The 22098-nt window shown below is 41.2% G+C and overlaps 1 protein-coding gene across 2 annotated transcripts in view; it reads right to left on the bottom strand.

Moving 5' to 3' along the window:
• The window catches only part of si:ch73-72b7.1 (netrin receptor UNC5C), a 157323-nt gene that overhangs the window by 49124 nt on the left and 86101 nt on the right, over positions 1 to 22098 (bottom strand). For both annotated transcript variants that reach the window (XM_026342900.1, XM_026342901.1), the window contains exons 3-4: positions 17332 to 17475; positions 6001 to 6104 (exon numbers count right to left, since the gene is read on the bottom strand). In XM_026342900.1, coding sequence (XP_026198685.1) covers positions 6001 to 6104; positions 17332 to 17475 — 248 coding nt within the window. The remainder of the gene's footprint in view (positions 1 to 6000; positions 6105 to 17331; positions 17476 to 22098) is intronic.

Raw genomic sequence — 22098 nt, 5'->3', positions numbered from 1 at the left:
ACAAAGTCCAAACTTTCAAAAACAACGCCAAACCTCAGACCACACAGAGCTTTAAGTACATATGATCACTACCCTGCATACTTCCTGTCCTCTCTGACGGGAGAAGAGAAAATAATGCACGTCGGGGCGTCAGTAAGACACAAAACACATGGCGACCGTGTGTAATGAGAAGCTTCCCTCTTTGAATTCTGATTGATAGTTTCCCTAAATGGCCCGCACCATTTTGCTGAAGTACAAGCACTTATAGTTACAGTCACTGTTTGGACTGAAATAGAAAAATGACTCCCCGTGTGAGAAAGCTAAAGATAAACATCTGGGTTTAGTGTTTTTAAAAGAAAGATCCCGTTATAGTCAGCAAACAATGCATGCAGTCCCCAAAATTGCATTACACGAGAAAAAGGAAGAACGCCAAATACAAAATGTATTTGAGTGTCTCAGTCTAGACAGGACCAGTGACTGGAACTGAATGGAAGTGAACTACAAAACAGATCCACTGGTTTTATGACTGTATAAAGAGACAGAGAGAGGGTAGTCAACAGAATAAAAGAGCGAGGAAGTGTAATAGCCGGTGCTGAGGTACTGCGATTGGAAAAAAATTCACATTTCTGATTCAATTCGGCACAGTCTGCTGGCTTTGGAGCGGGATCTGACTAATGCCTGAATTTACTGACATGGCTTATCACTGGATGAACAGTCTCTCAAGGCTCCTAAAATCACAGCTTACGCTGGATGTATATATTTTCTCCCTCTTCTTGTGTGTGACACCTCCTTTTTTTTGAGAATACAAAGTGGTCATAAAAGACTACTGCTGCTACGCATTGTAAGAAGTGAAGGAGTCAAGGAGATGCGTCTGTGTGTCGACTCATCATTATTGTCTGTGTACGTGCATCAGGATGTAATGACCACAATACATTCACTAGCAAAACAACACAAAAGCCTCCTTGTGTGCCCCATTTGTAAATTACTCTGCAGTGATAGAACCATGCAACAGCATTTTAATAATCTTAACGCCATTTCAATAATTCACCTATGCAGTTGGACTAAAAAAAAAAAAAAAAAAGAGATTGCTGACTAATCTGTGGATTTCGGTGATGATTTCTGACAGAGGTTGAGGATCAAGGTAAAATGTGATGGGAGATGAGCTGCCGGGCTTACTATGCTGGCTCAAAGAGGATTAAGGTAAGGATCTATTGGGGAAGCAGCATTACATAAATTGTTTTTGTGCACAGAAACACACAGGCGTACACACAGATAGTCACACAGGTAGACAGGCTATGCACACGTGTCTCTCTAAGGAAAAGAGCAGAATGAAAATGACTTCATTCTTCTGGTGCAGCTAAGTGAAGATCTGATGATTTATTTGACATTACAATTTTTATAGACCTTTCCTTTCCTTTAATGTTAGTTCAATTATTTTCACTGTGACATTCTCAATATCTACGACTGTAGCCTTGCAGATACAGTGCTACTTTCGCTTGGTAAAAATATCTTTGCGTCTTGAAATCATTTGACAGAGCGTTTGATGTTGAATTGCTGGAAGATTTTGGGCTAAATACATGTCTTAGATCTGAAAGCGGTTTTAAAGTGTAAAGAATTCACAAGATCTGGACACAGAGAGAGAGACAGCATGTCTTATTTATTACTTTCATTCACTGTGTCTTCTTCACTGTCCACTTAAAACCTTCAAACAGATGCTGCTGAAGAAACGTCATCACATGACACAATATCGATGGCGACTTTAGGGACAGTAAGTGTGTGTCTGTGTACAGTATACTGTAGGAGTGCGAGAGCGATGTAGCCGTTAGTGCTTCAGCCACATGACTAATGCCTTCTGACAGAAAAGTCTGCTCTGATTTCCGTCACGAAGACACGCCCTTAAACACAACCACACAAGTAATTACACAAATGCACATGTCTAGACTGTTTCACAGTGGTTAACAGTGGATTTTACCACAAAAAAACGTGTTGTCTGTTTACTCTAACAGACAACGCCACGACTCAACTTCCAGATAACTTCACCTGAATGACTAAATCTAAATCTATTGAATATCATAAGTCTGTACATATTCACACATTTGCATTATACAGCCCATGAGCAGACTTCCGTCTGACCTGCGGTGGTGGTGGTGCAAGGGCAACAAACTCTTTGTTTAGAAGATCTCTGCTGTAAGCAGAAATCACTGATCAAAAGCTGCAGCTCCGACTTTCAAACTGGCCAAATGCAAACTAATGATTGATGGCAAACAATATAACAACCTCATAGGTGGCAGCTGCTCAAGGACATGTTATCAGGACAAATGCTGGCTGACATAAAGCTTGTTGCTTGGATCTTTAAGGACAACCCCCCTTCCAATCCACCTTGGCCCACATAGTGAAAAGTTATTTTAAATGTCGTGTAATAAAATATTATATGAATCTGAGTAAAAAGTGCTGTTCTCTTTATTAAAATGTGTCTTCTGATGTAAGAGGCCGATCTCAAACAAATAATGTTTAAGTTGATCATCAGCCAATATGATATGGAGTAAGTGAATAACCTGCACTAATTTAGGGTGTGGATTGAGTGGTTAAGAATGTGACAGGAGCTTGACAGGCTCCAGGCACATGCGTACTCACTGTCTGACGCTGTGTGCATGTGTGCTTATGTCTGTATGTATGTGTTAGTGATAGGCACGAAGGGGGGAACCTGTCACCACACACTGATGTGTTTATTTCACTGCAGCTGGGGTAATCACTCACACACTGAGACAGACGCAGACAGGCACACGCACACACACACACACACACACACACACACACAATCCGTAACCTCATCTGCAACAGTATGTGCACTCGACTGGCTTTCCTGGCCTTTGGGGTCACTTCTACTCCTTTGGTGTCAACGTGCAATATATTCTTGCACGTCCTGTGTGCCCTAATGAATCAACAACATTTGCAGGGAAAAATACATTGACCTAACGTTTACACTAAACCAAATCAGGATTAAATCAATTCAAATTGGGAATATTTTTAGGAGTATCAGTAAGCTGTGTGCTTCACTTGTTGCAAGTCGTCTGAATTCACTGTCTGTGTCCATAAAGCCTTTTCCCGGTGAACTGCTGAACCCTCCCTGCTGACTCCAATAGCTTTCCATCAGCTTTTAAAGGTTTTCTATCACAGTTTAAAGAGATTTAGATGTTTCTCAAGGATTTCCCAATGCCTCAAATTGTGTCTGTCAGGAGCTCCAGATTGAAATGGAGGAAAAAATCTTGCAGAAGAGACAAACTGATGACAACAGCAGTGCTGTCAAAGAGAAAGTGAAAAGGAAATAGTGGCGCATTAGTTGGTGTGTACACATTTTCTTTGCAATCTCTTGCAATTGCTTTGACCCTCGCCTCTCAAAGCTGACACGTGTTCGGCTGTTAAAACGATGGCTAATCTGTCTCTCTTGTCAGTGTAGCTCTTGTCGTTCCTTTCAGGCTGTATCTGCAAGTGAAGATGTACATACTGTATGTTGACATGTGTGTGTTCACAGACTGCGAACATGAATAAGTCGTCTGTGTGTTCGTGCGTGTGTTTTGAGCGTCACCGCTTTGGTGCGGCATGCTGAAAAGGCCACGTGATACTAGCTGGGCATTATGATGTGGGCATCGTATTTCAGGGCTCCAATCACATCACACTGACAGCTTTACGACACGGCAAACCACAACCACTAATATTAGAACATTATTGAGAGGTCACAGGACAGCAACAACGAGGGCTGTCACTCAAAAAATGAAGGCATGAGTGTGTAGGTGGAAAAGCGAGCGAGGGGAACAAGGATATAGAGGAAGTGAATGGAAACGAGGACGGGCACGATAAGAACAAAGAGAAATAGAAAGTCGGAACAGATAAAAAAAGAAAGTCGGGGCTACAACCTGAGGTCATCAGCAGGTTTTAAACCTAAATCCCTCTAATCAGCTTCAGCAGACAGGGGAGACAGACCAATCCATTTGCCCTGAGATCCCATTATGACAGGAGAAAGGAATGGAAAAAGGGAGCAAATTGAACATGCTGTAAAAATAGCTCTGAGTGCTTCGGCGTTAGTGTGTGAGAGTGTGTGTGCGTGCGTGTGTGTGCGTGCGTGTGTGTGTGTGCGTGCGTGGTTTGTGGCCTCGCGTCCGCGCTTTAGTATGTTGTGTTCAAACAGGTGCCACGAATCAGACACAGTAAGAAAGTAGATAAGGCAGGAGTAGTAATGAATCATTAGTGTGGAGATTTGTCTCCGGGATGGAGCAGCGTGAGTCGAGTGTGCGAACGTGGGTTTGTGACAGAAAAAAAAAACAGAGAGACGCAAATTGAGTGAAAAACAGCCTCCATGTTTAGGTGTTAAAAGTCTCTGCGGCTCCTACTGTTGAACTGATGTCACAATTAACCAATTTATTTGCTTGATTTCCCCAAAAGAACAGGAAACTACAACTCCTCCTCCAGCCTGATTCTCTCACTGCACCACGCTCATCTCTGTCCCCCCCTCACCGCACTCTCCCTCACTTTGTATGCTGGTCTGTCTGTGAGCCTCCCTCACCCCCATCTCCTTCACTTTCTCCCTTCCCCTGTCTCTCGGGGGAGTTGTGTACTTAGGTGCAATTGAAAATGACTATCAAACCCTGAGGAGCGAAATCTGATTCAAAGACTCCTTATCCAGTGGCGCAGCTCTCTCCAATTGCTGCTCTGTGCTTCCCGAGTGACCAACTAAATGAAATTATGTCTTTTTATCCATTCAGGTGGGAACACAGCCAGATGAAACCAACAGAGTAGAGAGCTATCTGAATTGTAAATGACATTGTTCACCGTAGTTATGGTTCTCCAAAGTAGATGTTTACTGTGTGATACAACTGATGACTGAATAAAATGTCAGTGTGTTGAGGTTGTACTCGTGTAATACAGCAGACTCTTACAGTACAGTATGTTTACCACACTTATCTTCATATGTATATGCAATATTTGCCTGGTCACTAGCATTGGTAATATATCTATTTATATATATGCATGGTAATAATGAGAACATGGCAATGATATACGTGTCTTTGAAGAAAAGTAAGCAATCCACTATCACTAATTATCCTCCTTTTCTGTAAAATAAATCAGGTACCGTAGGTGTGCGAGAATTAAAATGTAAAGTAACAGCAATATAGGCTAATCCCCTGCCGTTTCTGGGATTTCTTTACATAACTTGTGCTGGAACTCAAATTGGTTCTCCGGGGACATTTAAGTCTAAGTTTAAACTGTACCTCCTTGGATCAGTGTTACCTCAGTGCAACAGAGCTTTTCAAGCAACTGTCAGTCAAAACAGGATTCAACCTGTTCCTCTGATTTCTCCCTATGATGAACAGAAGTGTTGTTGTGCGGTACAAAACAACGCCGTGGAAATGCGTCAACACGAGAGAAATAGGAAGTGATTTGATGTTAACTTTTAATTTGTGACTTTATTACACACTAACCCTGCTTATATTACGATGACATCCTTTAATTTGCTGCGGCCGTTGGGTCTAATCAATTGCTGCTAATTGAAAAATTTAAATTATCGCTCTCAGAATTATTATTTACAGGTATTTTTATTTTAAAAAAACTACGCCTAAGCTGTTTTTGCTTCAGTAGAAACACTAGTAAAATACATTCTTAAACAAAATTCAAAAGGGTCAGGAGGAGCCATTTTTATTCAGGTCACCCTACAACCACTGACTGCAGACTGTGAAAGAGTACATGCACCCATCAAATCACTCTGTTCTGCTGTCTGTCATTCACAGTTCCAGGCAATTTCTGAATGTGTCACATTTGTAATAACTGTTTTTTTCTGTGGCACTTTCAAGTTATTTCCACTGGATGATTTCTATTTTTACATCTTTCTGCATCCTCTGTTGTCTCCAGTCTGTCATCGTGTCTCTTCAGTCACTCCCTCGTTCAGCTCCAGCAGTCCCCTCTCCTAATTTCACGTCTTACTTTGTATTCACTTCAGGTTGAGGTTGAGCGTAACGTTGCACATACCTCGGCAGCTGGTATGCCCTCCGGAGGGCGGCACTGTAGCAGCACTTCCTGCTCCAGAGACACTTCCTTTCCCAGGGGTTCCTGTTCAAATGATTTCTTCAGGTCTGAGGAGAGAGACAAAAGGCTTACTGACTGCTAGAAGACAAGTTCACCACAGAGACTGTGACAAACCATTTCAGAGATGCATTTGCCTGCTGGATTTTCATTTCAACTAATAAATACAGTTGGTAAAGTATCTGCAGTATTAATGACATTGTACTGTTACATATAGATTACATTAGTGATGGTGTTGCTAAAATGGCTGTTAAATGTTTGTAGCCAGTGAGAAAGTTCATATTGCGGACCAGTGAGAGTCATGAGCATGAATTCACTAATAAAATTAGACAGTGGCTGAATAATTTAATCTCTAAATCCTGGAAACATGACACGCAAAATCAAAGCCGATAATTATCAAAGACGTCTCGGTGGAAAGCTGAGGTGTGTGGGTGGCCACATGTGCAAAACATCCTGTGATTCAGCAGTTAGGGAGATCATTTTGGAGATGGTACCAAGTCATTGTAATCCAGGCTCGACAACAAGAAAACACTCAGCTGTATATGCTTAATGTCAACTAATGCTCATGAAGGGGTGCACAAGCCAATCAGATACACATTGGGTGCACTTACTTACACTAGCTTAGTTCCGATTGAATGATTTTTCACACACACACACACACACACACACACACACACACACACACACACACACACACACACACACACACACACACACACACACACACATCTTCATATGAAGTACAGTACTGTTCCAGCTTCACACACTCAACACTCAACAATGCCTGCTTTGTTGCATACTTGCCCCTCAATCACCATGCACAATATTTACCCTTGCTTTCTTTCCATATAGACTTGCCAGAGTTCGGGCGATCTCAAGCAGGCCAAAGACAATAGATGAATCACACTAATGGTCCACATGCTGTGATAAATGACAGCATTACAAAGCGACATGGAATGCGCTGCCATGTCTTTCACTAAACATTTTGCAGAAGGCTCAGCTGTTTTCATTTTGAGCGAGGAAAAAAACAAAACAAAACTGCTCACAGTAGCAGACTTAAAGACAATTAGTCAGACATTTAAGTCAGAACAACAGATGATGGAAAGACAAAGGAGAAGGGGAAAGAGAGAAGGTGTTAAAGGAAATGAATGAAAACACTAAAAAAACCCTTGTGGGTGGAACGAATGAATGCAAGGACAGTTTTGTTTAACTGATCATTACGCTGAATTCTGCATATTTTTCTTTGCATATTTGTTTCTCTCACTGCCTCTGACACAGTAGGAAACCACTGTACAGAAGACAGATCATTGTACTTTCAGAGAGTTCGAAAGGGGCAATGACTCTCCAGATGATTATGCTCAGACTTCCTGTTTTGCTCCTGTAATATTCTTTCACTAGGATATTTTATAAGCTTTCTGCCTCCAACTTTGATGTAGAACGTCCCCAAATATGACACCAGAATGTCCAGTTTAACCAGATCCTCCTCTTAATTGACCGACTCCATGCATTCACCAGACTTGAAACCATCATTTGTTTATTTTCTGCTTGCCTCCATACTAAGCCGCCTTGTGTGTATTGGCAGCTGAGTTTAACATATGTTAAGATAATTAGCTTGCCACTAAAAAAACAGGGCTGTAAAACAAACTGTAAGTTCAGAGGGGTGGCAGTGTTGCAGGACGTAGCAGGTGACTGTATTTATGGAGCTGATCAGATGGTGTGATGGATTTAGAAATATGAACATATGGAAGAGGAGAATGAGAAAAGTGGAATGTTATTCATCCAGTCTTTAGGTGTAACTCAGGAGGTTATGATGTGACTTTAAGAAATAGCACATCCAAATAGGATCCCTTTTTCAAATTCTGTATCAGATCACAAATTGTACATATGACAACGCTATTAACTAAAGGTAATAATTACACGTCTCCATAGAAACAAGAGGATGTGTTTATTTCCAAGTGTCATCTGCTATATGGTTTTTGATATGGGAGGTGGATTTAATGATGCTGTATTTGGGCTCAGTAAAAAAACTTTTTCACTTTGAAGAGTTTTCGAGTCACTTTGTTCGTTTGTAAAGGATGGCTGTAGCTACGGAAGACAAATCCTCTACCACCTGCCCTTTACTTTTTTAAAACCATACAGAAAACTTTCATAGGAGGGCACATTGTGTGAGTTTTTGTGTGTGTGTGTGTGTGTGTGTGTGTTATCCTTGTGCCCTTTTTCTCTCCTGGTTCCCAGGTGTACTCTTAATCACCTTATCCGTCAGCTGTGCAACACCATTTTTGAACACACACACACACACACACACACACACACACTCACACACACACACTATAATGCTAAACTGGTCAACTCACTCCCCTGGCATTTCATCAGGACAGTCATCTTACAGTGGCCAACAGACACACAAGGTGGCAGAGTGAAAGACAAGAAGAGGTAAAATGAAAAGAGGGTGGTTGGGGATGTGGGGGGATGTGGGGTGGTAAATGGGGGGGTTGAAAGATGACAAGCAGAAACAGAGGGTGAAGTTGGCAGGACACAACGGGACCACCTTACTCTTTCTTAATACCAAAGTCACCTGCTTGGTCACCTGCCTTGTCCACATATTTTTTATGTCTCTGTCCATAGGGCCTCGTGCCAGTGAGTCCACCTTGAATCGTCTCTATTCACCTGCATACTCTCTCAAAACCAGCAACAACAAAACTAAACTAAACAAACAAAGAAAACAACTAACATGAATAACATGTATAAAGTAAATATATTGTACAGCCAAGAACTGCTGTGTAAAGTAACACACCAACTGGAGGTGAACTACAGGCTCATTAGGGCTAAGAGACAGTCTGCCACATTTGAATCCATATGTGTGAACAAGGCATTTGAGATGATCATGCTGTCGTACACCACTGACAAAGCTTTTAAGATTTCCAAAATTCTCCGCGACGACATCCCCACCTAAATGATGAGGTTTAATTTCATGCAATATAAATCTACTCACATCAAATTCCATGTTTAGAGCCGTATTCGTTAAGAGAGTTATACGAGGATGCGGAGTAATGCTGGGGCTGAATGATAACTTCATAATACAGTCAATCCCTGTGGGGGATGACAGCCTGAACAGAGCATGATGGTTCATTATGGGAGTAATCACCCAAAGCTTTAGCCCTAAATCCACCACATGGCTACCCACACAACGCACAGAGACACACGTACACGGACAGATCCTGAAAGACAAAGAGAGAACGACAGAGGAGGAGAGATACTGTCACACTGAAGACAATACACACAGGAGATGCAGACAAACGAGCAGGCAGATTACGCACAAACACACACACACACACACACACACACACACACACAGACACGTGCAGACAGAACAACCATTACACAAATGGTAAGATATGCACGGTGGGAGCGAAAAAACTGATTCTAACACATATACCCACGAACGTCTTAAAATAAATAAATAAAACCATGCACAAGGAGAGAAGGAGGAAGTGATTGAGGGGTGAGACACGCTTCTCTCATGCCAGCCAATTACAGGAACAATTTCCTGGTCTTAATTAGTAAGGGAGATGGTGCAAAGAGGAGTTGGCTGTGAGAGTTGATTTCCATAAAGATTGAGAATGAAATTAAAGGAGATTAAAGCAAACTGCTCCGGGGATGAACTCACACACTCACAACACACACACACATACACGTTTACAGATAATGCTTAGTTGGGGGTCTATGACAGGCAAAAAATCGCCAGTTTGGTAGCAAGAGCACTTTGTGGCAGTGTGTGTGTGTGTTTGTTACTGGAAAAGAGAGAGAACCTAACATTGTATTCATGACTCTCGGGGACATCGGCGGGATGGGGTGTGTTTTCGTGCATGTGTGCAGATATGTGCCCAAGGGAACTGTGCACAGGAGAGCGGGGGACAGCTGTGTCGTATGAATTCACTAACCCTGCTTCACTCCCAAACTGCACACCACACTACCCCGGCTTCTGAACACGCCACAAACAAGGGTAACTTTGCTGAACAACTTTTTAGAATCACAGCAGGGTTGAAAAGTACAGAGGGCAACCTTGTAAAGTGTTCTTCAGTGTGAACCCCTGTATTTATATACACATATAAATAAAACCAAGCCTCTGTAAGCACCGATTCAAAGAATGACCTCGTCTTGCATAAGCTCTTTCCCCTTCCTCTCTCTGCCTCATTGTCTCCCTCCCTCTGTGCACCTCTCCGCCTCCTTTCCTCTCCATCTAAAACTTCTTCCAGTGCTCAACTAAAACTGTTATTATGTTTGTGGTTAGTTTGTTGCCTCAGGCACCTCTACACAAGCACATTTCAGAGCAATTATCCAAAATGGGTGTCTCTGCCTTGCATGCTACCATTGCCAAATCATAACGGTTTCCCCTGGTGGAGCTGCTCAAGCAATAAACAGCAATGCGAGATGCTTGGGAAGAAAATAGCAAGACAGTAGTCTCCCTTTACACTCCGAGGGGATAATTTGGACATCTAATTTGCTGCACAAAAGCATGCAATAGAAGCAATCCAAAGCAAATAACTACATGATCTGAGCGACAACATCCACAGAAATGTAAATGGGTTTAAAATTAAAACACATTTTAAATTACAAATAATAAAACGAATCTATGATAAACTTAGCAGTTTACTTTAGCAGTTATATACAGTGTATAATAATAATGCTGGGAACCGTTTCTGCTTCCTTCTTGTGTCTCTTGATAATAAAAAGTCATTATGTGGTGTGAACCTGTCACATTCTTACGTGCTCTAAATAAGAAGACACGTCATTTTGATTCTTTATTTAGCTCGATAGCCATGTGCATGACCGAGCACGTCCTAACCCCTCACAGTATTTAATGTACGGTCTGGCACTTCTTCAATCTTGACGCACTCATACAGGCGTCTTCAAATGCCAAAAAAATCTCAAATATCAAAAATGGAAGAAATGAAGGTAGACTGTGACCTTGAGTGTCACAGCCATTTTCTGCGTGGTTATATAGGGAGTCATTTTCTCTAAGTGACTTTTGAGAGTCTCCTTCCACTCAGACCGGCTCTTTCACTGAATTCCCCCACCCTGTCATTTCAACCCTTCACAACCTGCGATCAGCTCTAGACATCAGACAAGGTCTTTTCATCCACAGTCAAGTTCTTGAACTAGTAAACGACTCGATTGGCTCACGTAGCACCATCATTCAGGAGCAGAAGATTTCTTCAGGGCCCTTATTTGTAAAGCGACTCATTAAGCATGGGAAGGTTGCCTAGGGTGGGTGTTCGGTAGCATTTTATTGAAACTGAATTTTATTTCACTCAGTGCAGTAACAAAACAAATTTAAGAAAATAAACCGTAGAGCTTAACATGATAAAATCCAGCTTTTTGCTGAGCATCTTAATAACTGGTCCTGTTGTGCTCAAGAGTTGTTTGGCTTTCATTACATGTTGTATCTCTGTTCTGTAATATTCACTGAACCTGGAGGAAGGGCTGCACAAGTAAAAGCAACACAGTGAAATAATATTAACTGCACAGTGCACGTAACATTAGCTGTAGATGAACTAGTTGCTGCACTGCTAAAGGTCACTGAACTTACTGGTCGCAGAAAATGGTATGATAAAAAGGTGGATGCTGGAGAAATATGCAAACAAAAAAGACTTGCACCATTGTTATGAGATTTTTCCATGAATTGATTTTACATTCTGCAGCTGTATCATTGACTGAGAACATTTCTATTCCTACAAGACCCTGTTTACTACATCCAGCAGGCATATTTTGGCAAGAAGCTGATTAGCTGCTAACTTTCAGCGAGACACTGTGTCCAGTGTCCACAAGACATCCTGTTAAGCCTAACGGTTGCTTCATTTAACAGTACAAAAAGTGTATTCAGTAATGTGGACTGATGCATATGTTATTTTACTCACACTAGGACTTAAGAAAATGACTTCAGTTCTCTGTCACTAAATCAAAACTTGTGGCCTACTACTACCAACACACTTCTTCACATCTGGGAAAAAGTTCAGTGGCTTATGGCAATGGTGAGACATCACTACCACATCCACACACACACACACACACACACATTCACATTTACACTTGCACACATACTCTATGGGTTCTCACTATAAAAATGTTTATTCAGAGTTTGAGACCATTATGACGTCTCCCTCAAAGCCAGAAACCAAAACTCTGTGGATGATGTCACCCTGAGAAAAAGGCTGAAGCTTTTCCATTTAGTGTGTTTGCGAAAGTGTCAGGGTGGGGGGGTAAACATTGTGGTCTGTGTGGTTCATACAGTAAGAAAGATTTGCACATGCATCAACAAAACTGCAACTGTAAGCATGCCATTTTGCCAGATTTATAATCAGAAAACCTACTACAGTCAGATCCAGTTGCTGAGTTACAAATATCTGGTTCTAATGTTGTAATGAGTCTTGAAAAGTTTGGTTTGAATCAAGGGTTAAAATCTAACACAAGCAGTCTCTGTTGAGTCTTGTTTTCCCTGGTGTGATTCATCCACGATTGAAGGAAAAAAACACAAACAGCTGAGACATTTGCATCATAAACAAACAAAATTCACTGAGAGACATTTTCCATACAAGTAGCTTCCACGGTTGCTGTGCCCCTGAGTGTCTGGACTCCTGATTGCTATGCACACGCGTCTCAGTGGAAAGGTGGCAGAACAAATTGCCATTATTGAAAATGTGTGTGTGTGTGTATGTGTGTGTGACCTTGACATATTGCTAATCCATTGAAGGAGAAAGGCTTGACCTAATAGCTGCAGGGCCAAAAGAGCATGACTGACATTGCATGCGCATTTGTGTGTATGTACGTGTCTGTGTTTCGCTTACCCCTGTGTGCGTGCATGCAATTGTGTGCATGACTAAGTGAGTGTGTGAATGTGTGTATGTGTTTGTCCCAACTGCTTTATAAAGCTGAATTAAGCCGCCTGCTCCTATAACTCAGCTAAGTGCCCTGCTCTAAAACACCAACAAATCACCCAGAGATTTAATATCTCTGATTGTGTGTTTGACACTTTTACAGCCATGACACTGATTGCCATTATCCAGCTGCAAACTGTGTATTTAGTCACTGCCTTAAAATGTTAATTCCACAGTTATTAAAACAGCCTGAATATGTTGGAGAATGAGAGAGAAAGATGCAAAAGAAGAGAGCGTGAGTGACAGGCTGAAACAAGCATATGGAGAGTGAGGAAAAACAACTGAAAGAGGAGGAGGCAGTGGGGAAGGTAAATAAAAAAAAAATGAGTGGGAAGAGACGAGAATACGGGAGAGAAATGCTGAATTGCTATTGCACGGTGCGATAGGAAAGACACTTTGCTCAGCAAGCTTGAGCTGCCAGGAAGCATTTTAATCACAGCAGTAGATCCAAATAGGAGCCGAAAGCAGGATAGGTCAGGAGGTTGGGTCGATTTGAAGTAAAAGGTTATCACAAGAAGGGGATGAGGGTAATCAGATGTGGTTAAGGGAAAAATCACTGTTATAACAGAGAGCGAAAATGCGAAGGGCAAAGTGACAGACAAAGTCAGAGGGAGAGAACACTGTGTGGAAAAGAGACGGGTTGAAACGAAAGCGATCTGAAGAGAAAGAAAGGAGAGCGAAGTAGGAGCAGGATCTCCATCATATTTCTCTCCTCTGATGTGTATTAGTTCTTCAAGCCTTTTTGGAGGCATCCTCCATCGGCATACCTAACCTCTTGCACTGAACTTACGTGCGTGAAATTCTATATGCTGCGTAGGAGAAAAGATTGTTTTTGATACAGTGCACAACTTATACGAGTACCCACGGAAATATTCACAGAGCAACAGAATGTTGGTGAAGTATAAACTGTGTGTATCTGCAGACACACGCATTGTCATGCTCCCTCTCTCATTCACGGGCACGCGCTTACTGTAGGCATACCTTCATACTGCATGTCACCTACCACGATGAAAGAGTGCGTCACTCAACAATGTGGCCTTCGGTGTTGTGTGCATCCCTGTGCTATCGCTGTCTACATTCACGTTTGCCTCTGAGAGTCTCACAAGTCTGTATATGTACACTTGCCTGCATCTGTCTCTCAGCGTGCATCAGCCCGAACGTACGCCAAAAACAGCACATTACCCAGCTTTCATTGCACCCCAAGGAGGGCCCATTCCATTCAAGGATGTTATTAGTGGAGCTTAGAAGGATATTTCTAACTGTGTCGCTAACTCTCTGCTGACAGACAGAAAAACATCCTCATACCAAAGCAATGCAGAGAGTAGTGAAGCTCTGTTCCAAACTCCAATAGTCTTTAGAGCTCGTAAGTCAAATTAACAATAATATCTTGTAGCAGTAATATCACACTGCAGCATTTATACATCTATATGTGTATTTTTTATTATGTTTACATGTAAACGTGCATACTTTTCACGTGTTCATTTTACTTATCTTCCTATGTTCTACACTGTATGCACCAGAGTTGGGCATCTCTGCCGTGGAGCTGATACGATGTGTGATAAACTGACAGCGATTCAATATATGTGATACAATATGTTTCACATCCCAACCATAAAGGCAACCTGTGCTGCCAAACATTTGATTTGTAGTTTACAGGCGATTATATGATATATACACATATACAGTATATGGTCAGCTTCTGCCAAGTTAACTCTGCTCACCCAAGATGCACCTAAAGTATGGTAGGTCTATCTGCACGGCACCAATTAATGTAAAGTAGGTTTAATTTAGAAATAATACAAACATCTGAGTACTGAGTCAATCTATTAACATTTCTTAATTAATGCATAATACATCTAATAATGAAACAGTTCAACGTGAACAATAATAATAACTCGAATAATCTTGATTTCGTACCAAATCTGCTCCGTTTCCCAGCTGGCCTACTGATGCACTCAAATCGAGTCTGCACGTGTTTATGTATTGATAAGTGTTAGTTTATCTTCCCATCCCTGGTACATACACTACATGTTTCCCATGTATATGCAATTTATGATCTGTGAAAGTAATGTATACAATCAGTTTGTTTTTCTATTTGTACTATATAAACATGCAAGCCTGTGTTTTAACTTCCTTTTAAAATGAATGTGTGCAATCAAGGAAATAAATAAACCCTGCATAAGTGAAAATGCAAGACATATTTACGGCCAAATAAAATAACCTGAAGTGAAAAACAGGGGTCAGGATGATGGATTTCCTTCTGTAGCACAAATAAGACCAACCTGGGAAAACAAGACTTCCAGTGCTGCGTGTGTCTGCTAGAGTGATAGTGTCTGTTAAAGTACTGCATATGAGGATGTGTGCAGTTTGCTCCGTGTGTCTGCTGAATGGACTCTATCATAGCCCCCTGTTGTCCTTTTGAGGGTTCACTCAAGCAGAGCAACACTTGTCAGTTGGAGCCAGGTTAACCAAAGAGGTGGGGTTCGATTTTGTTTTTGGTACTTCTTTTCTGCTTGACCTTTCTCTAACCTTAGCTCTCAGACAAGTCCCTCTTGTGCTGTGTGGCTGAACTGACCAGAGCAGTGACTCTTGGAAAACTACTGTTGTGAGTTCAATTCTAAAGCCAGCGACAGCAGCTGTGAAGGAACCATCCATTCTTCGATATGAGGCTCATGAAACACACGGGATCTTTTGGTTTCTATCAAACATGCTGCACAGTGGCTGCAGAGCTGTCGAGTGACCGTCACTCACAGCAGGAGTCTTTCCCCTCTGGCCAGTTGCTGTGGTTTAACAATCCTAAAATGATTTCCCCATGTGATCGGTGTGTATGCAGTGTGACACAGTCTGCTAGAGCGATATTGAGTGTGGTTGGGTTTACTTCAGTCTGTGTTCGTTTGGTGACCTTAAAGTCAGACTCCCAGTTGGCTTATTAAAATCTTCACCAGACTATAGCAGGAGGCTACTGCTGGTAGAACAAAGGTAAATAGCTATGTCTGTGCTAAGAAAAGTTCCTCAACATGTATCATTGAGACTGAAACAAGTTTGATGGGTCTACCCAACTCTAATGTTTTTTTCCCCCCCGTGAGTCTTTAATGTTTCTAGTGTCTCTAGTCCTTTCAGTACGATTTATTCCGACACAAACTCTGTTTTCAGCAAGTTTTTAGACGGCACAGTTATCAGCCTACACACAAAGAAATCACAGGAAATGATTCATGCAATTCAGCATTATACTGTTCGTAGATTTACCTCATTTATATCAGCCTCATTGTTCACTCTCCTAATGTGGTCTCAGAGGCCTATTGAGTTACTGCAAATGCAAAGCAAACACTTTCTACTGCTGCTGGTTCACATTAAAAGCATTCAACTGGCACAACGCGAGGCGACTTTTGTTGTGTAGCTGTCGGGCAAAATAATGCATTTGTTCGAGTTAGCAGTGGCAGGTGATCATTGGTTAAAAGTGACAGGACAAAAGGTAATTTTCAGTTTTTTCTGAAAGCAGCAGATAAGTTTTAAATATCACAATGCAGCAACAGCCACTGTGATTTAGATGGAAGATTCTGCCAGCAACAGGCTGCATGCGTCCCACGTCTCAGCGATGCTGCCGACTCCTTTTGCTGTGCCCTGCTGTTGTGTGTGGAAAACTTCTTGCGCTGTGAGCAGCAGGTAATCCAATCACAACTGCTCGCATGATGGAAAAACAGATTATTGACTGACTTCTTTATTAGAAGAGTTTTAGTTTCATTAGCTGTGCTGTGAATGGATATAGCAGTTGTCTTTTCTGAGAAAGTATCAGCTTAAGAAGTGTTTCTTGTACTACTAAACCACAGCTGCTGTCGCTACAAACTGTGTGTTGTCAAAACAAACTAGAGATTTTTTTACTAGTCTACTGTTCTTTTGCATGTAACACGTATGTAACATGTAACATATAACACTTAACATATTTTCCAATAGACTTAATCTCAAAGTGTGTGTATTTGTATATGCTTTATAGCACAAGTTGAGCAAATGTGTTCATGTGCTGTCCATGCACACATCTGTTCTTGTATTCATATAATTAGGTTTTGTAATAAGTCGCACACCAAAGGGCAGTAGAGAAGTCTCTATTTACTCTATAGAAACTGTGTTTCACTCGTGACAGTTTTCATCAAACTGGACCCAGGGGTGATAATGCATGTACTGTATGTATTACCGTCTGTTTAATTATTTGCTATGTTATATTTTGTTCATTTGAGAAAGAACAAAAGGGTGATTGCATATGCATGATGCCTTATTATGATGCTGCCCGTCTTCATATACAAGTGTGCATAAACAATTATTTATAAGCTTTACACCTTGTACTCACATGCAATGCGGACGTGCGCCTTGCGACTTTTGGTGGTTCCAGCTGAGCTCCAGGCCACACATTGACACCAGTAATCTTCAGGCCCAAACAGCTCCTCGACTTGCTGCCGCGTTATTTCTATGCTGGCTTCTCTTACCACCAGACCTGCAGAAGAAAGAGAAAAACACTGTTACACTGTGTTGGTAGGTACCGCTAACAGCGAAGGAGTGACGCGTTCCAGTGTTTAAGAGGATTAATGATATTCAAGACAAAATAAAAGGCAATGCCTATCTGAGTTTCTACTTTTATGATATGGCTTTTCACGTTAGTTTAAGAATATCTGCTGCCATTTGCAAACACAGGTTATTGCACTGAGTAGATTCACTCTGGATTTTATGTAAACTTTATTTTTCTTTGCATTTCTACCACTTAGCTCACTGCACTCTCCAATTCTTTTCCATGGTGTTTTGACGGCAGCTCCCTGCGAAGAATAAGTGTGAGGTTTAAATAGCTTCATCCTACTGATAGGTCTGCAACAGAGCTGAGATAGAGGTGGGCTACAGAGCAAAACAGAAAATGAGGAGCAAGGGATAAAGTCGGGATGAAAATGCAGGCAGCATAGGAATAGGAACAAGAAGAGCACAAGTGTTCAAGCAGGAAAAAAAAGAGACACTGAATAAACTGTGGAAATGCATGACAAAGGAGAGAAATAATGAAGATGAAAGAAGTAGAAGGAGAGAGAATGGAGGCACTGGAGAATGAAAAGGAAGGTTAAGCTCACAGACTAGAAAGAAAGTGGAAAGGGAAATGAGAGAAATGGTAGACTGGTAAGTAATGGAGAGCAACATGACAGAGGCACAGTGAGAGGAAGAGAGAGGATGACAGAATAAGAGGTGGGAGAGGGCAATGAAATGTGAAACAGAACGGGAAAGGAAGAGGAGATAAAATGGGTTTTAGGTAAAAGTATGTGGTAACTGGGGAGTAGATGGGCAAAATGCTATGAGAAAAAGATCTTGGCAGTTTATTTCAGGTTCAGCAGAGTTACCAAGACCCAAGAAACCATCTCAATACAGCTCCACAAATCTGACTTGGGCCTATTATTTATGAAGCCTTTCAGTAAGTTCCTGCCACCAGAGAAACTGAGAGACAAGCAAGACAGCTTAGAGGCAAAGGGGACAGACAGGATGGCAAAAAGTGAAATGGAGTGAGCTGGACTGTGGAGGGACTAAAGGTCATTAATGGCTGGCAAGAGAATCCACGAGAAGCCCATGATGGGAAAGAGTAAAAGACAAGTTACACAAAACACAGAGAGATAAGTAGGAACCTAAAGATGCAAGAGATGAAGAGTAGAAGGGGAACTTAGATGATATGGCAATTCAAACATCACTAATGGCAAAGAGTGCAAAAAGGAGAGTGAGGCACGAGTAAAAAGCTAGTGCTCGAGCAAACTAACAAACAAGGGAGATTGTTATGGCTTCACAGCTTAAAATGAAAGCGCAAGGGGCACAGCAAGAGAGGTAGAGGCTAAGAAAATGGCAGCTAAAGAGGCAATTATAACCAGCAAGCAACCCAGGACTAAAGCTGACACAACTAGTAGGCAGGCAGTTTCAATGAGCAAAAAAACACAGCATGAGGACAAAAAGGGCAAAAGGGATGGGGATGAGGTGGAGACCAGTGAGCATGCTACAGTCGAAGTAATGAGGAAAGTAAGGCAATTAAAGTAAACGGTTCAAATGAGCCAGACAGCTAGTTACGGCAAATGGACTCTAACAAATGCAAAGAAAGTACACGGGCTGGTACATGTATGGGACTGTGGGATACTGGGATATAATCAAAATTAGGAAGACAAATAATTGGAAAACATATGCACATTTAAAGTTTTTGCATCACGGTGTACATGGCTTATTAATCTGATGATAAAAAGCAAGAAGTAGTACAATATTATTACACTGTTACACTGTGTCTCCATTCGATAAGCGTTAAGAAAGTAACAAAATCCACAAGCATGTTTCAGAGAACAGGTAAAAAAGTGCAGATTTTCATCTGAGCTCTTACAAGTTCAGTTTCAGGTTAGGTTTAGGTCCACGGTTAAGGAATTAAGGAAAATTTATTGTGGGCGTAGGATAGTTATGGTAATATAAAGTGTAATTGGGAAACTTTGTATAGAAAATTTGTAGCACGCTGGATTAATTTTAAATTATACATGGATTGTCTACAGCATATATTTAAAGTGTGTATGATGTAAGAAAAAATTATTGCTTACCAATACTGAGCTGAGCTCTGGATGCTAACTAGTAAGATATACAGTACCTTGCTTTATGTATGGCTATAAAATTGTTTACATGCATCCAATCAGTTTTAATTGGCTACTTTTTGTCAAGGTGAATAAACCCAGTACAGCAGTAGATTTTAATGAGAAAGCCAGATACCAGTGAGATATTAAACCAGGATGTGGCTTGCAAGTAAAAAAAAAAAGGCATTGATTAGAAGACAGAACTGAGCAAAGTGTGTTACAGGGATGTAATAAAATAAGGAGAAACAAAACAAGACAAGGCAGGAAAGGACAGGACGTACTGTACACAGTGAAAGAAACACTGGGGAGAGCAGAGTTGAGATAGTTTAGTGGTAACATTGCTGCCAATGTGGGACACTGGTTCAAATCCCAGCTATGGCCTATCGCCAGTAGGGGTCCCTAGGCAAGACCTCCTTATGCTGACCCTGCCTTTTCCTTGTGAGTCGCTCTGAATAACAGCGTCTGCCTAAAGACTAAATATTAAAGTAAATGTTTCATCATGGGCAAAATGGCTGTAGTGATGAAATGTGTGCAATTTCTCAGTGAGACTGAAGCTAGAAATCTACACCACTCTGACACTGGTGGTTTAATGTGAAGAGTTTTCAAATGAATGCACTTCAGCACTCCTCTTAACTCATTTAAAGAAAAGTTACATCTTATGTGTTTGATTGTTCACCTGAAACTGAATGTAGTTTGATTCTAGACATGTCAGCTGGGAACTAAAAGTATATATATATATATTTCCTGACAGAAAAATAAGTATGCCAAACTTTTGACACCACAAATCTAGAGCAGATCACAATTTACACGACATCCTGCACGACGACAGGGTCCCTCTTCCATCAGTGTCATGTTAACACAGAAAACGTGTCAAAACTGAACAAGAAAGATGTAAACACACATAAAGAAGTGAAAGACAGATGTCGCCGGGTCTGACGTTGTGCTGCTGAAACCAGCAAAGCCGCGGCATGTGCTGTTTGCTAATGCAAAGCCCACGGAGCAAGACAGCAACAAAATTACCTGAGGCTTTGACGGTCCCAGATCATTCAGCGTCTTATTTGGTTTAGATACAGTTCTCAGAGTATTCGCATCACTCTGTTATGAGAAGACAAGCATGGAATTTTGGATCTCTATAGCATGACAGTACTTCACATCAACAAAACCACTCCTGTCAGCTGGTGGAGGTGAGGGGGGGGGGGGAAGAGGGGAGTAAATGAAAAATGGAAGACAAGTATCAAGACAAGTGGATACTGTCACAAACATTTCTATCAATCACAACACTGCACACAGCATCCGCACATTTCTCTTGGTCCTCGAGTGTCAATTCTTACAACAAAGTTTACTCGTCAGCTGGGGAGTAAAACGTACAATGGTGGGTGAATGTACTTTGTCAGGTCTGGACTTTTTTATTTGACAAATGGGACCTATAAGCAAACATGGGGGGGGGGGGGGGGGGACACAGGCTGCACAGCAGAGACGCTGTGTTTTTCTAATTTTTACAGTATGTTGTTGTGGGTTAGCTGTTTGCCTTACAATATCCACAGATATTTTACCTCTAAATAAACGTAATGAGAAGGATGCACGGCGAATGGTAATCACACTCAATAGGACTTAATACCCACAACTGCACAAACAAGACAAAAGTTATATAATGAGGCAGAGAATATTCCTTTAGATGGAAAGTTTGGAGAGTTTTATTTATAAGGGCTACCGCTGCATTTGTCAGTTCTTACGTGTTATGAAGTCTGGAGAAATGGAGGCGAAACAGATGATGATAAACACTTGCACAGAAGTGATAGAGAAAGCGGAAAAGCATGTGTTGTAAAGATGGATTTACACCAGAGTAACATAAAGCAGACAAATGCTGAGTCAATTATTTAATTTACTCAGCGTCAACAAAATTAATGGGTTTGTTTTAATTAACTGGGTTCGTTCGTAATTAGAAACATTTTTGCAAACATACTTTTACATACAGTTGGACATTATGACTATTCATTTTGATCTCAGTCATCTGATTCAAACGTTTTAATTAGAGGATGTATAATAAATTCATGTAAATGTTCAACCTCAACAGACTCGGATGTGTCAATGAGAAATAAATACTCGCGTTCATATTAGTATTTAGAAGTAAAAAAAAAAAGTCATTTCCCTAAAACCACTCAGTTTGCTGGTGTATGCTCTGTCTCTGTCTCTGTCCCCCCTCTGTGTTTTGACAGATATCCACAGATGAGGAAAAAAACATAAGACAAACAAAACAGCAATGGCACAGACAAAAGTCTTGATTAGTTGACTAAGATGAAGCAGAGTTGGACAGAAAAGGCTAGAGAGAAGAACACCGAGAAGAAAGTCAGCGAGTGAGAGACTAGAGGAATACGGAGACTGTGGGTTTGGAGGCTAAATGCTGTAGAAAACCAAAAAGATAAGTGAACAGGGGCAAAAAACACTCAAAGGCTTTGTGGTGTTTAAATGAGATCAGTGACAGGTCAAACAGACAG

The sequence above is a fragment of the Anabas testudineus genome, chromosome 9 (assembly GCF_900324465.2).
Source record: "Anabas testudineus chromosome 9, fAnaTes1.2, whole genome shotgun sequence".
In the NCBI taxonomy this organism is placed as follows: domain Eukaryota; kingdom Metazoa; phylum Chordata; class Actinopteri; order Anabantiformes; family Anabantidae; genus Anabas; species Anabas testudineus.
The sequence above is the reverse complement of the archived record's forward strand: the minus strand, read 5'-3'. Positions and strand labels throughout refer to the sequence as shown.